At 35.1% G+C, this 17,704-nt stretch overlaps 1 protein-coding gene across 1 annotated transcript in view; it reads right to left on the bottom strand.

Annotated features, from left to right (window-relative positions):
- Positions 1 to 17,704, bottom strand: part of FREM2 (FRAS1 related extracellular matrix 2) — a 240,500-nt gene that overhangs the window by 49,676 nt on the left and 173,120 nt on the right. The window contains exons 7-13 of the mRNA XM_072610422.1: positions 9,283 to 9,432; positions 6,908 to 7,117; positions 5,870 to 6,067; positions 4,201 to 4,365; positions 3,928 to 4,110; positions 2,017 to 2,147; positions 363 to 521 (exon numbers count right to left, since the gene is read on the bottom strand). Coding sequence (XP_072466523.1) covers positions 363 to 521; positions 2,017 to 2,147; positions 3,928 to 4,110; positions 4,201 to 4,365; positions 5,870 to 6,067; positions 6,908 to 7,117; positions 9,283 to 9,432 — 1,196 coding nt within the window. The remainder of the gene's footprint in view (positions 1 to 362; positions 522 to 2,016; positions 2,148 to 3,927; positions 4,111 to 4,200; positions 4,366 to 5,869; positions 6,068 to 6,907; positions 7,118 to 9,282; positions 9,433 to 17,704) is intronic.

Here is a 17,704-nt window from a genome sequence, read left to right as displayed (position 1 = left end):
ATATCCTTAATAGTTTGCAATGTTCTTGAAAATAATTATCTTATCTTAATTCGTCTTCCTATTCCCAAGGCACCTAAGAAATACCTATTCCTAGTTGGTATTCAACAAATGAATGAAGGAATGGATGAATAAATCAGTGTGTGAACAAAAATAAATCATTCATTAAATATCATTAAAATTTTCCTTTGGGAATTCAAGATAATCATACCCAGATAAACATAAATTTATTCTATCTTCTCACTTTCCTTTCTTCTCTACAGCATATTATATTTCAATCTTAGTATAACATGGTGTTTGTATCATCTATTATAACTTCTTAAAATCAGTTATTTTCAAACTGTATTCCATAGTTTCCCACTTACTGTAATACAAGCCACAGGGTAGCCAGGCACTGGGCCAGGGCTGTCTTTAATTCTGAAAGCATCGTCATATATCAAAAGGGATACAACTTGAGGCACAGAAGGGAAAGTGACATCTGCCATGCTGTTCATTTCTTCTATGTACACAATGGCTTTGGTCACCTAGAAAAAAAGAATAAATCTCATTTATTAATAATATTTTTTGCTCTAAACACACTAATCCAAATTGGCTCTTGATGTAATTAGGATTTCTTTCTGAAATTATAAATCAAAGTGATCTGTCTCTACTTCTTGAATTTAAAAAACAACATCAAGTAAAAACAAGTGTTTTTTTCAGAGAAACACTACAAAATAGAAGAAATTTAGTGAGAAAACTTCTGTTTTGAATTTACATTTATAATAAATATATAGCTTAAGAAGGAGAACAGTGATTCTTATCAAATTACCTGCCATTTAGGTACTAGATTTGTGGATCAGAGAAGTATCATAGACAGCATATCTGGATTTCACCATGATATTTGGTAAAGCTCTCATGATAATTTTAAAGATAAGATAGGAAGTTCTAGCCAAAAAGCTAATGTAGTCTTAGGCTAGACTAGTAAAAGTATAGTGGCCATCCATGTGGTAGTGGACAGAGATCTGGCCTTCAAGAAAAGAAGACCTATGTTTAAGGTCTACCTCACAGAAATACAGGCTGTGACCTTGGACAAGTTACTTAATTTCTCAGTGTTCTAGGCAATGCTTCAAGATTCTAAGTTAATAAAAAGAATAGCTAGTGTTTATATAGAGTTTTAAGATTTGAAAAATATTTCATATAAATATCTTTTCATTTTATCCTCTTGCCAGTTCTGAGAATTAGGTGCTATTATTAATTTCTGCACATAGAGGTTAAATGACTTTACCAAGGTCACAGAATAACTAGTGGTAGAGAAGATGCCAACTTGCATTGGTTAGAGAGAATTTACTCACGTGGGAGTTTTCTATATCAAGGAAGACACAGATCTAGTCTCTATCCTTACAAAGAAATGAAAGAAGGAAATAAGCAACTATTAACGTCCTACTAAATAAACACTATAATAAGCATCTTAGAAATGTTATCTCACTTAAACCTAATGGTGGCCTGGGAGGTAGGTGCTATTATTATCCCCATTTTACATATAAGGAAACTTAGACTGAGAGATAAGTGAGTAAAGTGAGTGAGCAAAGAATCTGTTTTGTTGGTTCAAAATGAGACCTGTGGATTCATCTACGTAGATACCCCTTGAACTAATGCAGAATGCAGTCTCTCTATATCTTAGTAGATGGTTTGATACACTGGTGTGGCCAACAACATTTATCTCCTGGTGACCAGACTTCTTGTAAGATGACTTTCTGAAGTTAGCTAGGAAATTCTGCAAGTACAGATGCAATCTGTTTCCAGGTCCATATGTCCATTCTGGTCTAATAAGACCTAACAGGGCCTGCGCTCTGAGGCCACAGGGTCCAGTAAGAGGCAATGTAGACTCTTACATAGGTGGACAGGGCACAGGACTTGAAGTGGGCTCAAATCCTACCTCAAACATCTACCAGCTATGTAGGAATTTTGTAGCAGATTTAGGATAAACCTATGTTACCTGGCAACCATTGGAATACTTGCACACGAGCACTGCTCACTTACCTGTGTCTCTGCTACCATGTTTTCATCGGGCCTCAGGTGAACAGTGAAGGCCTCCCTCATCTCTCTGACTCCATCAAAAAGTACTTCAATCTCAACAGTGTGCTGGGTTTCACCCTCCTTAAATTCAATTTCTACAAATGCAAAAAGACAGATTTAAATCTGGAATCTATAGGACAGGTTATTAACAGTTTTTGTGGTTTAAGAAAAAAGGTAAACAGGATTTTCTATTCCCATTACTCATTTACTACATGGCTGCCACTAGTTGGTGTCAGGCATACGCTAGGAACACAGAATGATAAAATCAGAGCTCAAGATTTAGAGCTGGAGAGGGCTCCTAGTTCAACCTCCTCATTATAGACAGGAGGCAAGAGAGGTGAAATAAACTCTCCAAAATCATATAGATATTGTGTTATAGGTATAATTTGAACCCAGAACCTTTGGTTTTAAACCTGGCTCTTGTTTTACTCTAGAATATTAAGTACAAGTTAATGTGACTAGGTATAGATTAAACTGATTGAATCCATCCAATTGTTTTTGTTACTAGTTCAGGGAGTGTTTTTCCTCTAGGGGGAGAAAAAACTTTAAATGGGTTTTTAGTTTTTGTTTTCATTTCAATTCATATTTTAGCTTAATTGCATTTTGTCTGTAGGAAAATTGAGTGATTAGATATAGTAGACCATGATGGAAAGAAGACTGGATTTGAAATCAAAAGACCTTGGTTTAGAGTCTTACTTTGCTGCTTACTACTTAGTTGCATGACCTTTGCCTCCCTGGGTTTTAGTTGCCTCATCTGTAAAATTAGGAGATTGGATTGATGATTTTTAAGGTACACTTTAGCTCTGGACCCTATGATCCTACAAGTATTTAAAAATATTTTTCCTTATTGCTTATTTTTTCTTCTTCTAGAGATAGGAATGTAGCTGAGTTTGCTTAGATTCATTATTGGACATGTCCTGGTAGACATGGCATGGTATGTTGATAAAAATAGAATATTGATTAAAAACAGATGATTGCATTTAGTATTTGCCTTTTGAAAAAGTAGGACAATTATCAGGATAAAATGAATAACGCCTTTGGGTAGATGACTTAATGCATATATTTTTCTGTCCACCTCCCCCCCCTCCCAAATTTACTATTGAAAAATAGCACTTCATGAAATGGAAACTTTTTCTTTAAATATTTAGTCAATGCATCTTAATATTTTGTTCTTTCTGGATACAACAATGTTAAATTTAAGAGTTTCTTTTTTCCATTTATTTTGTTTGCGCATCTATCGTTACATGTATTTCTTATGATATTTTACATCTTTGAAACAGCTTAATCTTTTTTTCTTACATACTTTGCCCTCTCTTCCCTTTCTCTCCCAGAGAACAATCCGTTTTAACAAAGAATAAAAAGAGGAAAAAATAGTTCAGCAAAATTAACCAAGATAGTGAAAAAGTCTGTCATTATATGCAATGTTACGCATGGAACTCCATCTCTACACAAAAGCAAAGTGAGAAGGCTTTTCAAATTTGTCTTTGGGATCAAACTTCATCATAACTTCCCCACATTCTGTTCTAATTGCTGTGTTGTTGGTGGTGATGTTTGTTCAATTTCACATTTGCAGTCTTTGTGTATATTGCTTTCCTGGATTTCTTAATCTAGTTTGTGCCACTTCATTTAAGTCTTTCTATGCTTCTCTCTATTCAACCACATGCATTGTTTGTTTTGTCCAGCAGGGTAATATTCCATTCTATTAACATACCACAATTTGTTGCATCATCCGTCATCCCCCAATTAATGGGCATCCACTGCAACAATGGAAATATCTACATATTCATGTGCACAGTTCTTTTCTTTTTCAAATGCATTGACCAGTACAGGAATCAAGATAACACTAAATCAGCTTAAAGTATGGAGCCTGCTTACCTTCTGACACGGGGTGGTAGTCTTCTCCTGAGACAGCAGAGCCATCCTTTGTGTGCACTCTCACAATGGAAACCTTGGAAGTGTCTCCTTGACGAAGCACAGGGATTTTCACAATGACTGACTGATTTGGTCCTTTTGGTTCACGGACACTAAATTTTGTTTCTCCAAGCTTAATAATTGTCCCTGAAATTTTGAAAGATAAAGTCAAAGTGATTATATTGGTCATAATCTCCATGCTTAGTTCATCTTAGAATGGAGGAAATATCTTCTTACGGTCAGCATCATCTCGGATCTTTATCAAAGTTTCATTTTGTTCACCAACTGAAGCTCCAAAAGGGGATTCACTTCGTGGAGTACCGAGAACTAGACGTAATTCCTCTTCTTCCTCATAGATTACATCATCCATCAGAACAAGGATACAGGGCTTCTCAGTCTCACCTGGAATGAGAATGCAAGAAACTGATGTCAATGTACCATCTAATCATGAGCACATTTACATAGAGAAAAATGTATAGTGGAAGAGGGTGCAATTTCTTATACTTGTAATCATTACTGTATGAAGTATTTTTAGAAAACTGCATATATTTTCCAAATTTTGTAGAGATTTTCCATTTGTGACTGCATGTTTTTAGTTCAATAGGCAGTTTTCTATACTGACATACAAAGGTTAATCAGGATTGATTTCTTATTGTAATTTTTTGATTTATGGTCCAAGTTTTTCCTTTTTGTAAACAGAACTTTAAAATGAAGCTATGCCCTTCAACTTGCAAAATTTTAAAGTGTCCCAAGAACTTACTGATTTTAGAGGCTTGCTAAATGTTCAGTTGTAAGCTATAGTAGATATTAATTACAAATTTGAGGAAACTGAAAATATAATTGGGAACTATTTAATTTAATGAATTATATTTTGAAAAAAAACTTTCAATATTAGACTAAGGAGTGCGTTTTAAAAGTGACTGTCAAACATTGGGCTCAGGAAGACTATTTTAACACTTATATGGAAAGTAGATTGGAAAAGAGAGTAATGGAAGTCAGATAGGCCAATTAGGCAACGATTGCATTAATTGTCCAGATTATAAATGAGGTGGGCCTGAACTAGGGTTAAGGTAATAGCATTTGGGAGAAGGGGACATGGCAAAGGCAACAGAGAGGAAGGATGAGCTTGTCTACAGCTATTCTGATAACCATAACACCATCCTTTTGACATCCTGGAGGGAAGAATTTCATACTATTCCCTGTAAAACTAGTTTACTGTAACTGTCATCACTTTCCAATGAGGACAGAAACTGAGGGAGGTTTTTCTTCTGTCCAGTAAGGCACTACAAGCATGATCCTCCCTCAGTCTTGAAGAGAATTCAGGGATTATTCATTTAATATTTTTTCTTTAGTACTTTAATTTCATGTTTTTGTAAATATGCAAACTATTATTTAAGAATAAAATCCTCAATTAGTAGTTCAAATAGTACATGAATCAAAAAAAGGAAAAATAAATTGAAGGAATTAAAAGTAATTGCATATCTATTGCCATAGACATGGGACTGAGAAAAATTTTAAATTAAAAAAAATTAAATGTGTTTCCTTTTTAGAAAGAATAAATTTGTTATTAATCAACCTTAACCACAATCAATGGTGCTTAGATCTTGAACACATAAAAAAAAGTGTCATGAAAATTAAAACCTGCTTAGTAAAAGTATTACAATCAGTGATTACTCCTTGTCATTTTAATGTATTTTAAAAATAGATTGTTGTTGTTACCTTTTATTTGTACATAACGTAGATATCCCCCTATGTCCCTTCTTTTCTACCAGAAAGCTGTCCTTTATAATATTTTTTTTAAAAGAGAAAGTAGAAGAGGAGGGAAAAATTAGCAAAGGAATACATCCATAAAAAAAATGACATTATATGCAGTGTTCTACAACCCAAAATCCAAGTCTTAATTTACCAGGAAGGAATGTGATAATGGAACTGTCAGTGTTTGGGCGTTCTTCAAAGTCCATCATTACTTGTGCAGATCCTTGCCGAGTGTAGCATCTCACTGAAGACCTATGTCGGATATCCCCACTCCTATAAATCATGGCAACGATCTGGCCATCATTTTCATTACCACTGTAGATACGTTCTTTAAATTGCATTTTAGGCACTATGAATAAGAGAAACAAAAATCAGAATATTTTGAAAATGAATTTTTTGATGAATTTGCTCAGAATATATTTAATTGTAACCTATTTTATCATTCTTTTCACTTGTAAAAATATAAAAGGTGAATAAAGTAAGCTTTTAAAAAGTTAATAGTATTCAAAAGGATAATTAGTTCTTTCCAAGGAATTTTCATCACAACAGGTTTGATGTAGGTTATGGTCAGAGGTATACTGGCAAATGTTTAACAACTGGCTACCTAGATAAAGAATAATTATGCTCAAAACGTTTTAAAATTTAATTTCATTATTAATGTTTTCCAGTAATGGAAAATGAACAAATCAACAAATGAATAAATCAAGCCCTGATTTGTAATATTTGCTGATTTCTGAGGTTTCAGTGCTTACACAGAAAATTTAGCGATTCACCCATGAGTGGCCATTGCACACTCATGGATGGTGATCTCATTAAGCAAAACCAACAAAAACTGATTATGTGTTACTTCACATGGCACTTGAATTGCTTCAACTGAAAGAAAGAAAAAAAGTACCATGAGAATTCAATGCAATAAAAAACATAATGTCTTGCACATGGAAGCAGCATGATAAATGTTGAATTGAATTTTTCAAATTGTCAGAAAAATAGAGACCATAACAACTAGTATCCAATTCCATTATAATTACTCATTTGAGACAAAGATTAAAAATAGCTTTAGTGAATGCAAATTCTATGAGGTCTACCTATGGAAAAGATGAACCCATTTGAAATGTCAATTTAGAAATGGTCAGATAGCCTTATGGCACTTTTAAATATTATGAATAACATGAACATGATAGACACTTACAATCAGAGGTTGAATCGTTAATAAAAACTGTGGCTTTGTTGGGTTCTCCAAGGGCAGCATTCATAGGCATACGTAATACTAATTCAAACTTCTCAACTCCCTCTAATATCGGTTGTCCTCGATCATCCAGAATAATGACGCGGAGAGTTTGCAGGTTAACTCCAGGTGGGAAATCTAAATTACGACTGATTCCCACATAGTCAGTTCCAGCTATCAGGGAAATAAATGATTAACTGATTAAAGAGTGACAAAAGAAACTATCATCCTTCCAGTCACTCAGGGTTACAGCTTTGGAGGATTCTTAACTCTTTTTCTCCCTCACCTTTCACATCTATTTGGTTGCTAAATCTTATCAATTCCACCCTCTCCCAGACCCCATATTTCTTGCGTCTATCTCTTTTTTCCCATTTCCCCAATTAACACCATAGTTCAGGCTCTCATCACTTTTCACTTGGTCTACAGTCAGGTACCAATGTATTGAAATAACCTTATGGTTCTTCCAGTATTCAGTCTTTCCCCATTTCATTTTCTCTTCTACAAAACTCACCAATGGATATTTCTAAAGAAGAGATCTGACCATATTACTTCCCTGCTTAAGAAACTCCAGTGGTTCATTGGATAGTCCAATACAATTAAGATGGATAAGAACTAGAATATAAAAGAAATCCTCAGGGATCTTTATGAAATAATCCAGAGATTCTAAGGTCTTTGGAGAGAAACTATTTGGTTTCTGACTTTGGGTCCTTAGCATGTACCACAGTGCCTGACCCATAGTTGGGGTAGGGATAGGGACTGTGCCTATGATTTCACTGGTATAGGGAACTCTTAGGGAAGGAAACCCTCAACCAAAGCAAAATAACACCTTTTCTTTAACTTTTTGTCTTAGAGAGTTGTCTAAAGCATTGTGAGGTTGAAGTGCCTCTCCCAGGGTCACATAGCCCTTATGCTAGGAAGAGCACAAAGTAGGCACATAATGGATTCCTACCAAAATAAATGGAATTAAATTGAATTAAAGCCTTACTTCCTGCCCCCACACAAGAGCCAAACCAGAACACTATTCCTATGTGAAAGGAAAAGATAACTGGAGTTAATGGAGAGACAAAGAAGGCTGAGGGAGACTGGAGAATGAATGACATGCTGTTACGGACATTCTATATGTTGAAACTAATTTATTCAATTTTAAGTAGCTACAAGACAGTTGGTTTCATGAATGTTTAACATTATGTTTCTAATAAAGCATCAATGAACAACAACAAAAAAATCACATCACATCCCCTTCCCCAAGCCAAGAATACGCCCTTCCTTATTCTTTTTGACAAACAGCTTGAAAAGGGCTTTTTGTTGTCCTTTGCATTTTTTCCAACCTTTAGCTCACTCTAGACTTTAGCCTTTCTGAAAATTTTCTCATAGGAATGTGCCACTCTTTTTTATATCCATCACTTCCATCTTTTTGTAAAAGTTCTTTTTGAATGTGAATTCATCAGAGAGCTTTCTGCTGAGCCACATTGAATCATTTCAATACCCTTTCCTCAGAATCATTCATGATAGCTTTGCCAGGATTCCACTTTGGAGAGACCCTCTTGATCTTTCACAAGCTTAAGCCATGTGATTATGCTTATCTATTCAATGAACTTGTGAAAATCTGGCTTCCTTAATTAGTCATAATATGTAATTGAAACAACAAAGACCTTTAGGTACATTCATTAAATGGAATGTGCTAAATGCTAAAAAATGCTAAAATGCTAAAAAAAAAATGCTAAAAAAAAAGAGTATGAACAGATTTTTTTTGCTATTAAAAAAAGAACCAAATAATAAATACAAAACTTAATTTGTACATCTCTGATTCTTGGATGAAGAAGATTATTTAGTTATTAGTTTGTAACTTAGTCTAATGTAATGCATTATGATTTGTTATAATTCCAAAAGGTCTCATATTTACTTAATAATGACAAAAATATATTTTTAAGGATATCAACTGTAACATTTTGTAATTTTATTCAAACTGATATAGCATTTGAAGTTCTACTTCACACTGCTACTCAGTAATACAGATAATATTCATCTTTACATTACCTAGAAAACATCTTTAATAAAGAGCAAAAGTGAGCTTGTTTGTTGAATTGAATTCATTTTGTGGATCATGGAATCATTAATTTAGAGTTGTATGATCTCAGATTTTATTTAGTCCATCCATGACTTTATTTTACTGATGAGGAAATAGGTCTAGACAGATTATGATTTGACCAAGGTCACATAAGTAGTAAGTGACAGAGTTAGGGTTAGTTTTTGAATTAAATGTAATAATACCATATTGAAAGCCCTAGATTTATCAGAAGCCAAGAAATAAATGACAACTAGTATAAGAAATGACTCACCATCAGCAGAAGGGGGCTCACTTTTCCGAGATCTCACCATAACACTAGAAAGCCTTGAGAGATCAGTACCAGTTCTCCAGATGCTTACTTCTACAAATCCAGCACTCTCATCAACAGAGTACTTGACATTACCAAAGTAAAAAGTTGGCTCTAGTGAGAAAGAAATAGAATCCAATCATGTTATTTTTATTTTCTCTTCAAATCTTCATCTTTATAGAGAGTGAAAATTGACTTGAATTATGAATGCTGGGTACATAGAGCATTAATCAGTCTTATATGATTTTTTTCTTCCTCTATTACTTTAGTAGAATCCCATCAGAACAGGACATATTACATGGATGTGCATGAACTTTGAGTTGTCTTTCATACTTCCTGAATCATAACAACTTCTAAAAGCCTCATAAAAGATGGTTAGCCTAAAGTATGAGTATTAGTCTTCTTCCCAAACCCCAAAGTTAAAAGAGAATTCCATTGATTTACCTACAGGCCAGCTAGTTTTTCTTAGAGTTATACTAAAAATGATATCATTACATGATGCTGAAGATCTGTGTTTATTTTTTATTTTTCTGGTTTATTTCCTCTGGCATGGGACTTTATTTTGGATGGCAGATCCAGTTGTTTAACTCATGGCTTACATAAGTTTAATCATATTGTCCTGAAACCTGACACTGTCTCATTCTTGATTCTGAGGACTCTGTATCAACCCCAATGCTATGAATGAATCATTAAGATTAACATAGTTGGATGGGTCACTATATCCAGGAATCTTGGTTCAGAGATTTCTCTGGGGTTATGGGGTGCCTTGTTTCCTCTATATGAAATTTGGGTTCACAGATGGGAATGACTTTGTCTCACTGGAGCTCCTGAGGGCCAGTCAGAATCGGGGAGAACAGAATTCATATCCACTTTTCCCAGTAGCAGTGATAGATTTGTACTGACTGACCTATCTATGCCTCTTTTCTTCAACTTTGTGACTAACTACACACATTTATGAAACAGATAGCTAGAGTTTGAGGCGTAAGTTGGCCTCTGTTGAAAGTCATTTCACTATCTTATTCATAGTAAAAAGATGATTTGGGGGGATAGAAGATGAGATTTTTGCTACTTCAGGCTCACCTTCTAGCCAATTGACTAAGTGGTTGACTACAGACATATTGTGAGTTGAAAATTTGAGTGACTTATTGTATTTTGCTGCTCTTTATCAATTGTGATTTCCAATAAAGCCAGGGTGGCTCCAGGCCAAAATAGGCATGGAGCTTGAGCCTTTGCTCCTTAAAACACAAGACCATTGTGAGCCTGATTTTCATGCTTCAGAGGATATGATTTTAATTTAAGCTCATTCCCTAACACCATTGGTTCATGAGGAGAAACAGACACACAGAACCCTTTCTGTGCACTCCTTCACAAGCAGTTTCATTTCTTCCCTTCTTTTATTTATTTGGACCAAATAAATAGCTGAATAAAAGAAAGCTAATTTATTTTGTTCATGTTTTGTGCAGCATAACTAGCAAATAGTTTTTCTTGAGAACTCTTATAGCATATGAAACCAAACTTGGGAATTTTGTTTTCATATTTTAGTCCAATGGGTGATAAATCTCCTGGAAACATATTTCCCTACTTCTGGACCTTTCAACCTGAGCTGTTTCTGCACTTGTGGATGCCAGGGCATGTGAGTGTGTGTGTATAGATGAAGGTGTTATCTTATTAACCTTAGTCAAGTTAGACTTTAAATGCAAGCCAATAAATTCCTGACATTTCTCACTTCATTGCAAGCAGACAAAGGTGAAGATAAAGAGACTGGAAAGTATAACTAACACAGAGAGTTCTCATTTTAACCAGCTCCATCACCATAGCATATCTGAGGTTTTCTGAAAGGCTCCTGAAGTCATTTTTGAGGAAAAATGTTGAGTTTGATCCAATGAGTTGAATAAAGGAACACACTAATCTTTTCCCCCTCATAGTCTTTGCAAACTACATTATTGGATAAATTAGATTTTTGGATTAAGGGACCAACTAGTTTGCTTCAATAGTGGAAAAAATCCTACTTATTAATGTAATATCTGCCTTCATCAGTTCCCTTTCCCTCATGATTTCCCAAATCTCTTCCTGACCCCACAGCCTTGCATTTCATTATATTAATGGGAAAGTGAATAGGGTAAAATAACTTAAATGAAGGAAGATCTTATTATTAATCATGAAGTTTGTTTAAAATCTCAGTTTTCCTTTTTGGGTCTATGTTCATTCAGTCAAGTATGGACCAAAAGCTCTTCATTTTATAGTTGTATATAGCAATTATGTTTAAAATTAGTCTTATTCAGTCTTTTGTTTTCCTTAAGTTGTTAGATAAGATGCAAAATCATTAAATTAGAATATCTTAAGGGGAAAAAATATTCAATCACAATCATTTGAAGCTCATCCAAAAGACATCAGGTTATATTACAATCTACTGGGAACATATAACTACAAAGAACAAACAAAACAAAACCAACACCTAATTGATTATGATGAAGAAACATATCTGGGCTTTACCAAGTCAAAGAACACATATTATTAATGCTAGTCTTTTTTCTATTAATAGTTGATGATTGTTAATTTTTAAACACAGAATTCTCTGTTGGTAATTCCAAGATGAGACTAGGTTGAAAGTCGTCAATAAGCATTTATTAAGAACCTACTATGTATCAGATACTGTGCTAAGCTCTGGAGGTACTGTGTTCCAAACTAAAGGATCATCTTTAATTTCAACTAATTTTTTTGCTTTTTTTAGGAGCATAATTCATACTTTTATTCACTTACTCATTTAAAAAATGAAAAATAAAAGCAGAGGCAAGATGGAGTAAAAGCTGAAACTTCCCTGACCTCTCCCCCAAAGCCCTCCAAATACCTGTAAAAATGACTCTAAACAAATTCTAGAACTACAGAACTCACAAAATGACAGAGTGAAACAAATCCCTGGCCCAAGAAAACCTGAAAAGTTGACAGGAAGGGTCTATCACACCACGCAGGGAGTTAAGTACAGTCTGGTGTGGGATGTACTGGCACACATGAGCCAGAGCAGGCCTCAGGGGACTGAATCATTGGCAACTGTTGAAGCTTCCCACTCACATACACCTAAAAGGTCAGCGGGAAAACTCTGTGTGAATAGCTCTAGAAAGAGATCCTAAAAGGAAAATCCCTAGGAATATTATAGCCAAATTCCAGAATTCCAGATCAAGGAGAAAATATTGTAAGTAGCTAGAAAGAAACAATTTGAGTATTGTGGAAATGCAATCAGGATAACACAAGATCTAGCAGTTTCTAGATCTTGGAAGATCTAGAAGGCTTGGAATATGATATTCTGGAGGTCAGAAAAGCTGGGATTAAAACCAAGAATCACCTAACCAGCAAAACTGAGTATAATCCTTCTGAGGAAATGAACATTCATTGAAAAAGAGGACTTTCAAGCATTCTTGATGAAAAGACCAGAGCTGAACAGAAAATTTGACTTTGAAATACAAGAATCAAGAGAGGCAGGAAAAGGTTAACAGGAAAGAGAAATCATAAGAGACTTATTAAAGTTGAAGTTGAACTGTTTACATTCCTACATGGAAAGGAGATATTTGTAATTCATGAGACCTTTCTCAGTATTAGGGTATTTGGAGGAAATAGATAGACAGACAGACAGACAGACAGATAGATAGGTAGATAGAGGACACAGAGTGAGTTGAATATGAAGGAATGATATCTAACAAATAAAATTAAGGGGTAAGAGAGGAATATACTGAGAGAAGGAGAAAGAGAGAAATAGGATGGGGTAAATTATAGCACATAAAGTAAAAGGTTTCCCAATGGGGGGGGGGAGGAGAAGGGAAGGTAAGATGGAATGAGTGAACCTTACTCACATCAGATTTTGGCTTATGGAGGGAATAACATGTACACTCAATTGGGTATCTTACCTACAGGCTAGTAGGCAGGAAAGGGATAAGGTGGGGGGTAGAATGGTAGAAGGGAGGGCAGATTGGGGGAGGGGGTAGTCAGAAGCAAGCACTTTTGAAAAGACAGGGTCAAATGAGAAAATAGAATAATTGGGGGGTGGGATAGGATGAAGAGAAATATAGTTAGTCTTTCACAACTTGGTCTCCATTTATCAATGACCTGGAGGACAACATAGATGGCATGCTTGTCAAATTTATGGATGGAATGAAGTTGGAAGCTATAAGTTATATATTGAATGGCAAATTTGAGATAAAATGCTTTTACAATCTACAACAAGGGACTGAATATGATAATTAAGCATCTACTCACAATATTCAACATGGATTTGGATAATAGGCATCACAAATGTAGAACAGGATAGATATAGCTAGATAGCAATTAATATAAAAATACCTAGAAGATTCAGAGGACTTCAAGTTAACATGAACTGACAACATTACATGGCAACTAGAAAAGCTAATATGATTTTATAATACACTGAAAAAAACAACATAATTTCCAGAATGAAAGAGGTGACAGAGAAAGGTGAGATAGAATTATGTCAGGAATGTTATGGGAAGTGCTACAATAATTTTGAGCATATCCAGAACACTGTGACCAGGATGGGGAAAAGTTAGGGACCATGCCATATGAAAATTGTTGAAGTAATGAAGAATTAGACTGAAGAAGAGAATTCTTAGAGGGGACAAGTATTCGAAGGGGTATCATGTAAAGGTTATTAAACAGGCAGATATTAACTTAACATAAAGAAAAAAACCCCAAAAGCTTAGAGTTGTTATAAAATGGAATGGGCTTCCCCAGTAAGAAAGGAATATCCAGCTACTGAAGGTGCTCAAGCAGAGACTGACTGATCACTTGTTAATATTATAAAAGGATTTCCTGCTTAGGTATGATTGGATTTGAAAATAACTAATACCACCATAACCATCATAGTGACAATAAGATCCCTTTCAGCTGTGATACTGTACTATTATATGGATAGTTTCCTAGGACAGGAATGAAAATGTTTTTGGGTCTTCTTGAATGGTTCATCCACATTTCAATGGATCTGTAATCTTAAAAGTATGAGAACTCCCTTCCCAAGTGAAAATTATAATCCATTTATGACCTATTTTCCTAGATTATTTTTGTCTTTGTATTTCCATAAACTCCTCATAAAGAATGTCTACAATATATTGGAGATCTTTTTTTTTATTCTTTTACTATTTAGTGAACGCTAGAAAAATGTTTAAGTGATCCATGTCCAGAAAAGTAGGGCATATATTGAGAAAGAGGCTAGCCCAAGATGAACAGTTAATATACAACTGAAACAAAATATTACCCCAATCAATAAATTGATTTTAGATCAAGCCCCAATTGTCTACTGAAATCTTCTGAAATTTGATCCATTTTTATAAGTATATTCATTTCTTTAAAAACTCCAGCTGTAGACACATGATATATATTTCTAATATATATTCCCCATTGAATCCTTCACCCCTCTGCAGTGTCAAACACAGTCAAGCAAAACCAACCGACAAAGCAACAATATCTGACAGAATAGGCAGCGTTTCACACCCCTAGTTTCCTACCTTTCAAAAAATTTGAGCATTGCGTATTTAAGCATATCTTTTTTGACAATATATTATGTAGTATGATTGAATTAAAGGATGTTCTTTAGCTTTGAGGTGAATTGTAAACTTAAAATGATGTACTCTTTAAAAAAATGAGTAAGTCTCTTTTTCTTGCCTAGGATTAACATCATACTTTTGAACCTCTCCTTTCCCCTCTAAAATCTAACTTCAGTGATTAACCTTACTCTTCTGTCTTCGTTTTTCCCCCTGTCAACTGGGTCCCTTCTATTTACAAACATGCTCAGTCAAGTCTAGCTAATACTAAGAGAAAAATTCACATTATAACCTTTCTTCAACTTTGTTACTCTCCTCAACTTATTATCATATTGTCATTCCTGTGAATTGAAGATGCTAAGGTAATTAAGTGTGTGTTCATCCTTCATTGCTGAAGAAGACCATGCCATCAAAGAAATAATGACATGACTTGCACTTGAGTTTGTTTTGAGGGAGGGAGGTCTATGCAGGTCACCAGCCTCACTTCTCCTCCAGAGTCATCTGAATCCGGTGACCAGATATTCATCAGGATGACTGGAGATGACCCAGGATGAGACAACTGGGTTTAAGTGACTTGCCCAAGGTCACACAACTAGTGAGTGTCAAGTGTCTGAGTGATATTTGAACTCAGGTCCTCTTGACTCCTGCACTGGCGCTCTATCCACTGCACCTTCTAGCTGCCTGAGATAATTAAGTAATAAAATGATGTAGGTGTCTGGAATCAGATCAGTGAGGAGTACACAGGAGATAAGAGAAGAAACAAGATGTGTTCAGCAGTTGAATATCCACTTAAGATATCAACAGGCAACAGCTAAGCACAATTCCTTTTTTTCATTAGAGCTTTGGCAGGAATCTGCTAATTATGGATCAAAGACAGCCTGGTAAGCTAGCAATATGCTATGAAAAAAAAAGACATGAAAGCTCTTACATAAGGTGGTTTTCAATAGCCAGCAAAATAAAGGAAAATGAGGCAGAAAGATAGGAATCAGTATCTTCCATCTGATCAACAGGGAGAAGGAAGAAAAGAATAGAACAAGTGAGAAGGAACTTTAAGACAGAATTTAGGTCAAAGCCTTCACAACATCTAGAACAGCCTCCATTAGGGCTTTGGCAGACAAATCAAAGGCAAGTTAGTGCTGGATCATGAGAAAAACACGGGAAAGTCCTATTATAAATAAAGCTCTGCTTAGGAGGTCTCAGCAACTAAGCACTTCTGTCATGATAGCTAACCTTAAGAGTTACTAATAGGAATAATTGAAGACTGAGGAAATTGCACTACAGAGAACATCGGGGAAACCAGCTGTGAGTTTTTCTTGATCAGTGGTTTTTCAGTTGTGTCCAACTCTTTGTTGCCCCATTTAGGGTTTTCTTGGCAAGGATACTGGTGTGTTCTTTCTCCAGTTCATTTTACAGATGAGGAAACTGAGGCAAACAGGGTTCAGTGACTTTCCCAGGGTCATACAACTGGTATCTGAGGCCAGATTTGAACTCAAGAACATGAGTCTTCCTGTCTCCAGGGCTGACACTCTATCCAGTACACCACCTCATTACTGAGTGTCTATTATGTTTCTGTTTCTGCCAATGGCCAAGTACTAGTTAAACAGTACATAGCAGTGGGTGGAGGGTTTGAGCTGCTGTCAGGAAAGACCTTGGTTTGAATCAAACAGTCACTGATTGTATAACTATATGCAGGTCACAATCTTTCCAAGCTTCAGTTTATTCCTCTACAAAAAGGAGAATAATAATATCTGATGTACTAGTCTCACCAGGTTATTTTGAAGATTAAATTAGTTAAAATAAGTAAGTTGTATTTTTAGCCTTGAATTTTGTGAATTCCAACTATTATTATTGGTATACTCAAGATTAAATATTGTTTTCTATAAGAGGAGGAGACCAGGTGAGATGAAAAATAATAACTGATATTTATGAAGTGATATAAGGCTTTCTTTATACTTTCTGTACATTATCTCATTTTGATACTAATAAGAACCATGTTAGAAAGTACTAAATATATACATTACTCCCATTTTACTGAAGAAGGAACTAAGGCTCAAAGAGATTGACTTAACCATGGTCACAGAACTAGTAAGACTCAGATATACAATTCAAACTCAAGACTCTTCTGACTTCATACTCAGTGTTCTTTTTTCTCTAGCTTCCATTTTATTAGAAATAATGAATTCTTTCCTTTGAAAGAATGGAAGAAGTTACTGAATTGCGCCTAACAGTGAATTAAACGAAATAGTGCTGCCAGTGCTAGGTCTATACTCCAAAGGGAAAGAAAAAAAAAAGGGACTTGTACAAAAAATATTTATAGCAGTTCTTTTTGTGTTTGTTGGTTTAAAACTGGAAGATAAAAAGGTGCCCATCAATTAGGAAAGGGCTGAAGAATTATGCCAATGTGCTGAAGAAATGATGAAGGGAATAGTTTCAGAGAAACCTGGGAAGACATGTACGAACTGAAGAAGAGTGAAATGAACAAAACCAGGAAAACAATTTATTCAGAAACACTGATATTGTAAAGATAAACATCTCTGAAAGGTAAGAACTCTAATCAATATAATATCCAAGTATGATTCAAGAGGACTCATGATGAAATATGGCACCTACCTCCTGACAGAGAAGGGATGGGCTTAAGTAAAGAATGAGATATTTTTTGGCCAAGGCCATTATGGGAAGAAGTCCAGACTATTGGTCTTGTTCCATGCACTCACTACCCTTTATGGAAGCAAGAACAAAGGATCTTTCTCTCTTCCCCTATTCCTTCAGTTTTCTCTCCCTCCCCTCTTATTCTTTCCTCTCTCTTCTTCCTTTAATTCTCCCTTTCCCCTCCTCTTCTT

Source organism: Notamacropus eugenii, chromosome 5, assembly GCF_028372415.1.
Source record: "Notamacropus eugenii isolate mMacEug1 chromosome 5, mMacEug1.pri_v2, whole genome shotgun sequence".
Taxonomy (NCBI): Eukaryota; Metazoa; Chordata; class Mammalia; order Diprotodontia; family Macropodidae; genus Notamacropus; species Notamacropus eugenii.
The sequence above is the reverse complement of the archived record's forward strand: the minus strand, read 5'-3'. Positions and strand labels throughout refer to the sequence as shown.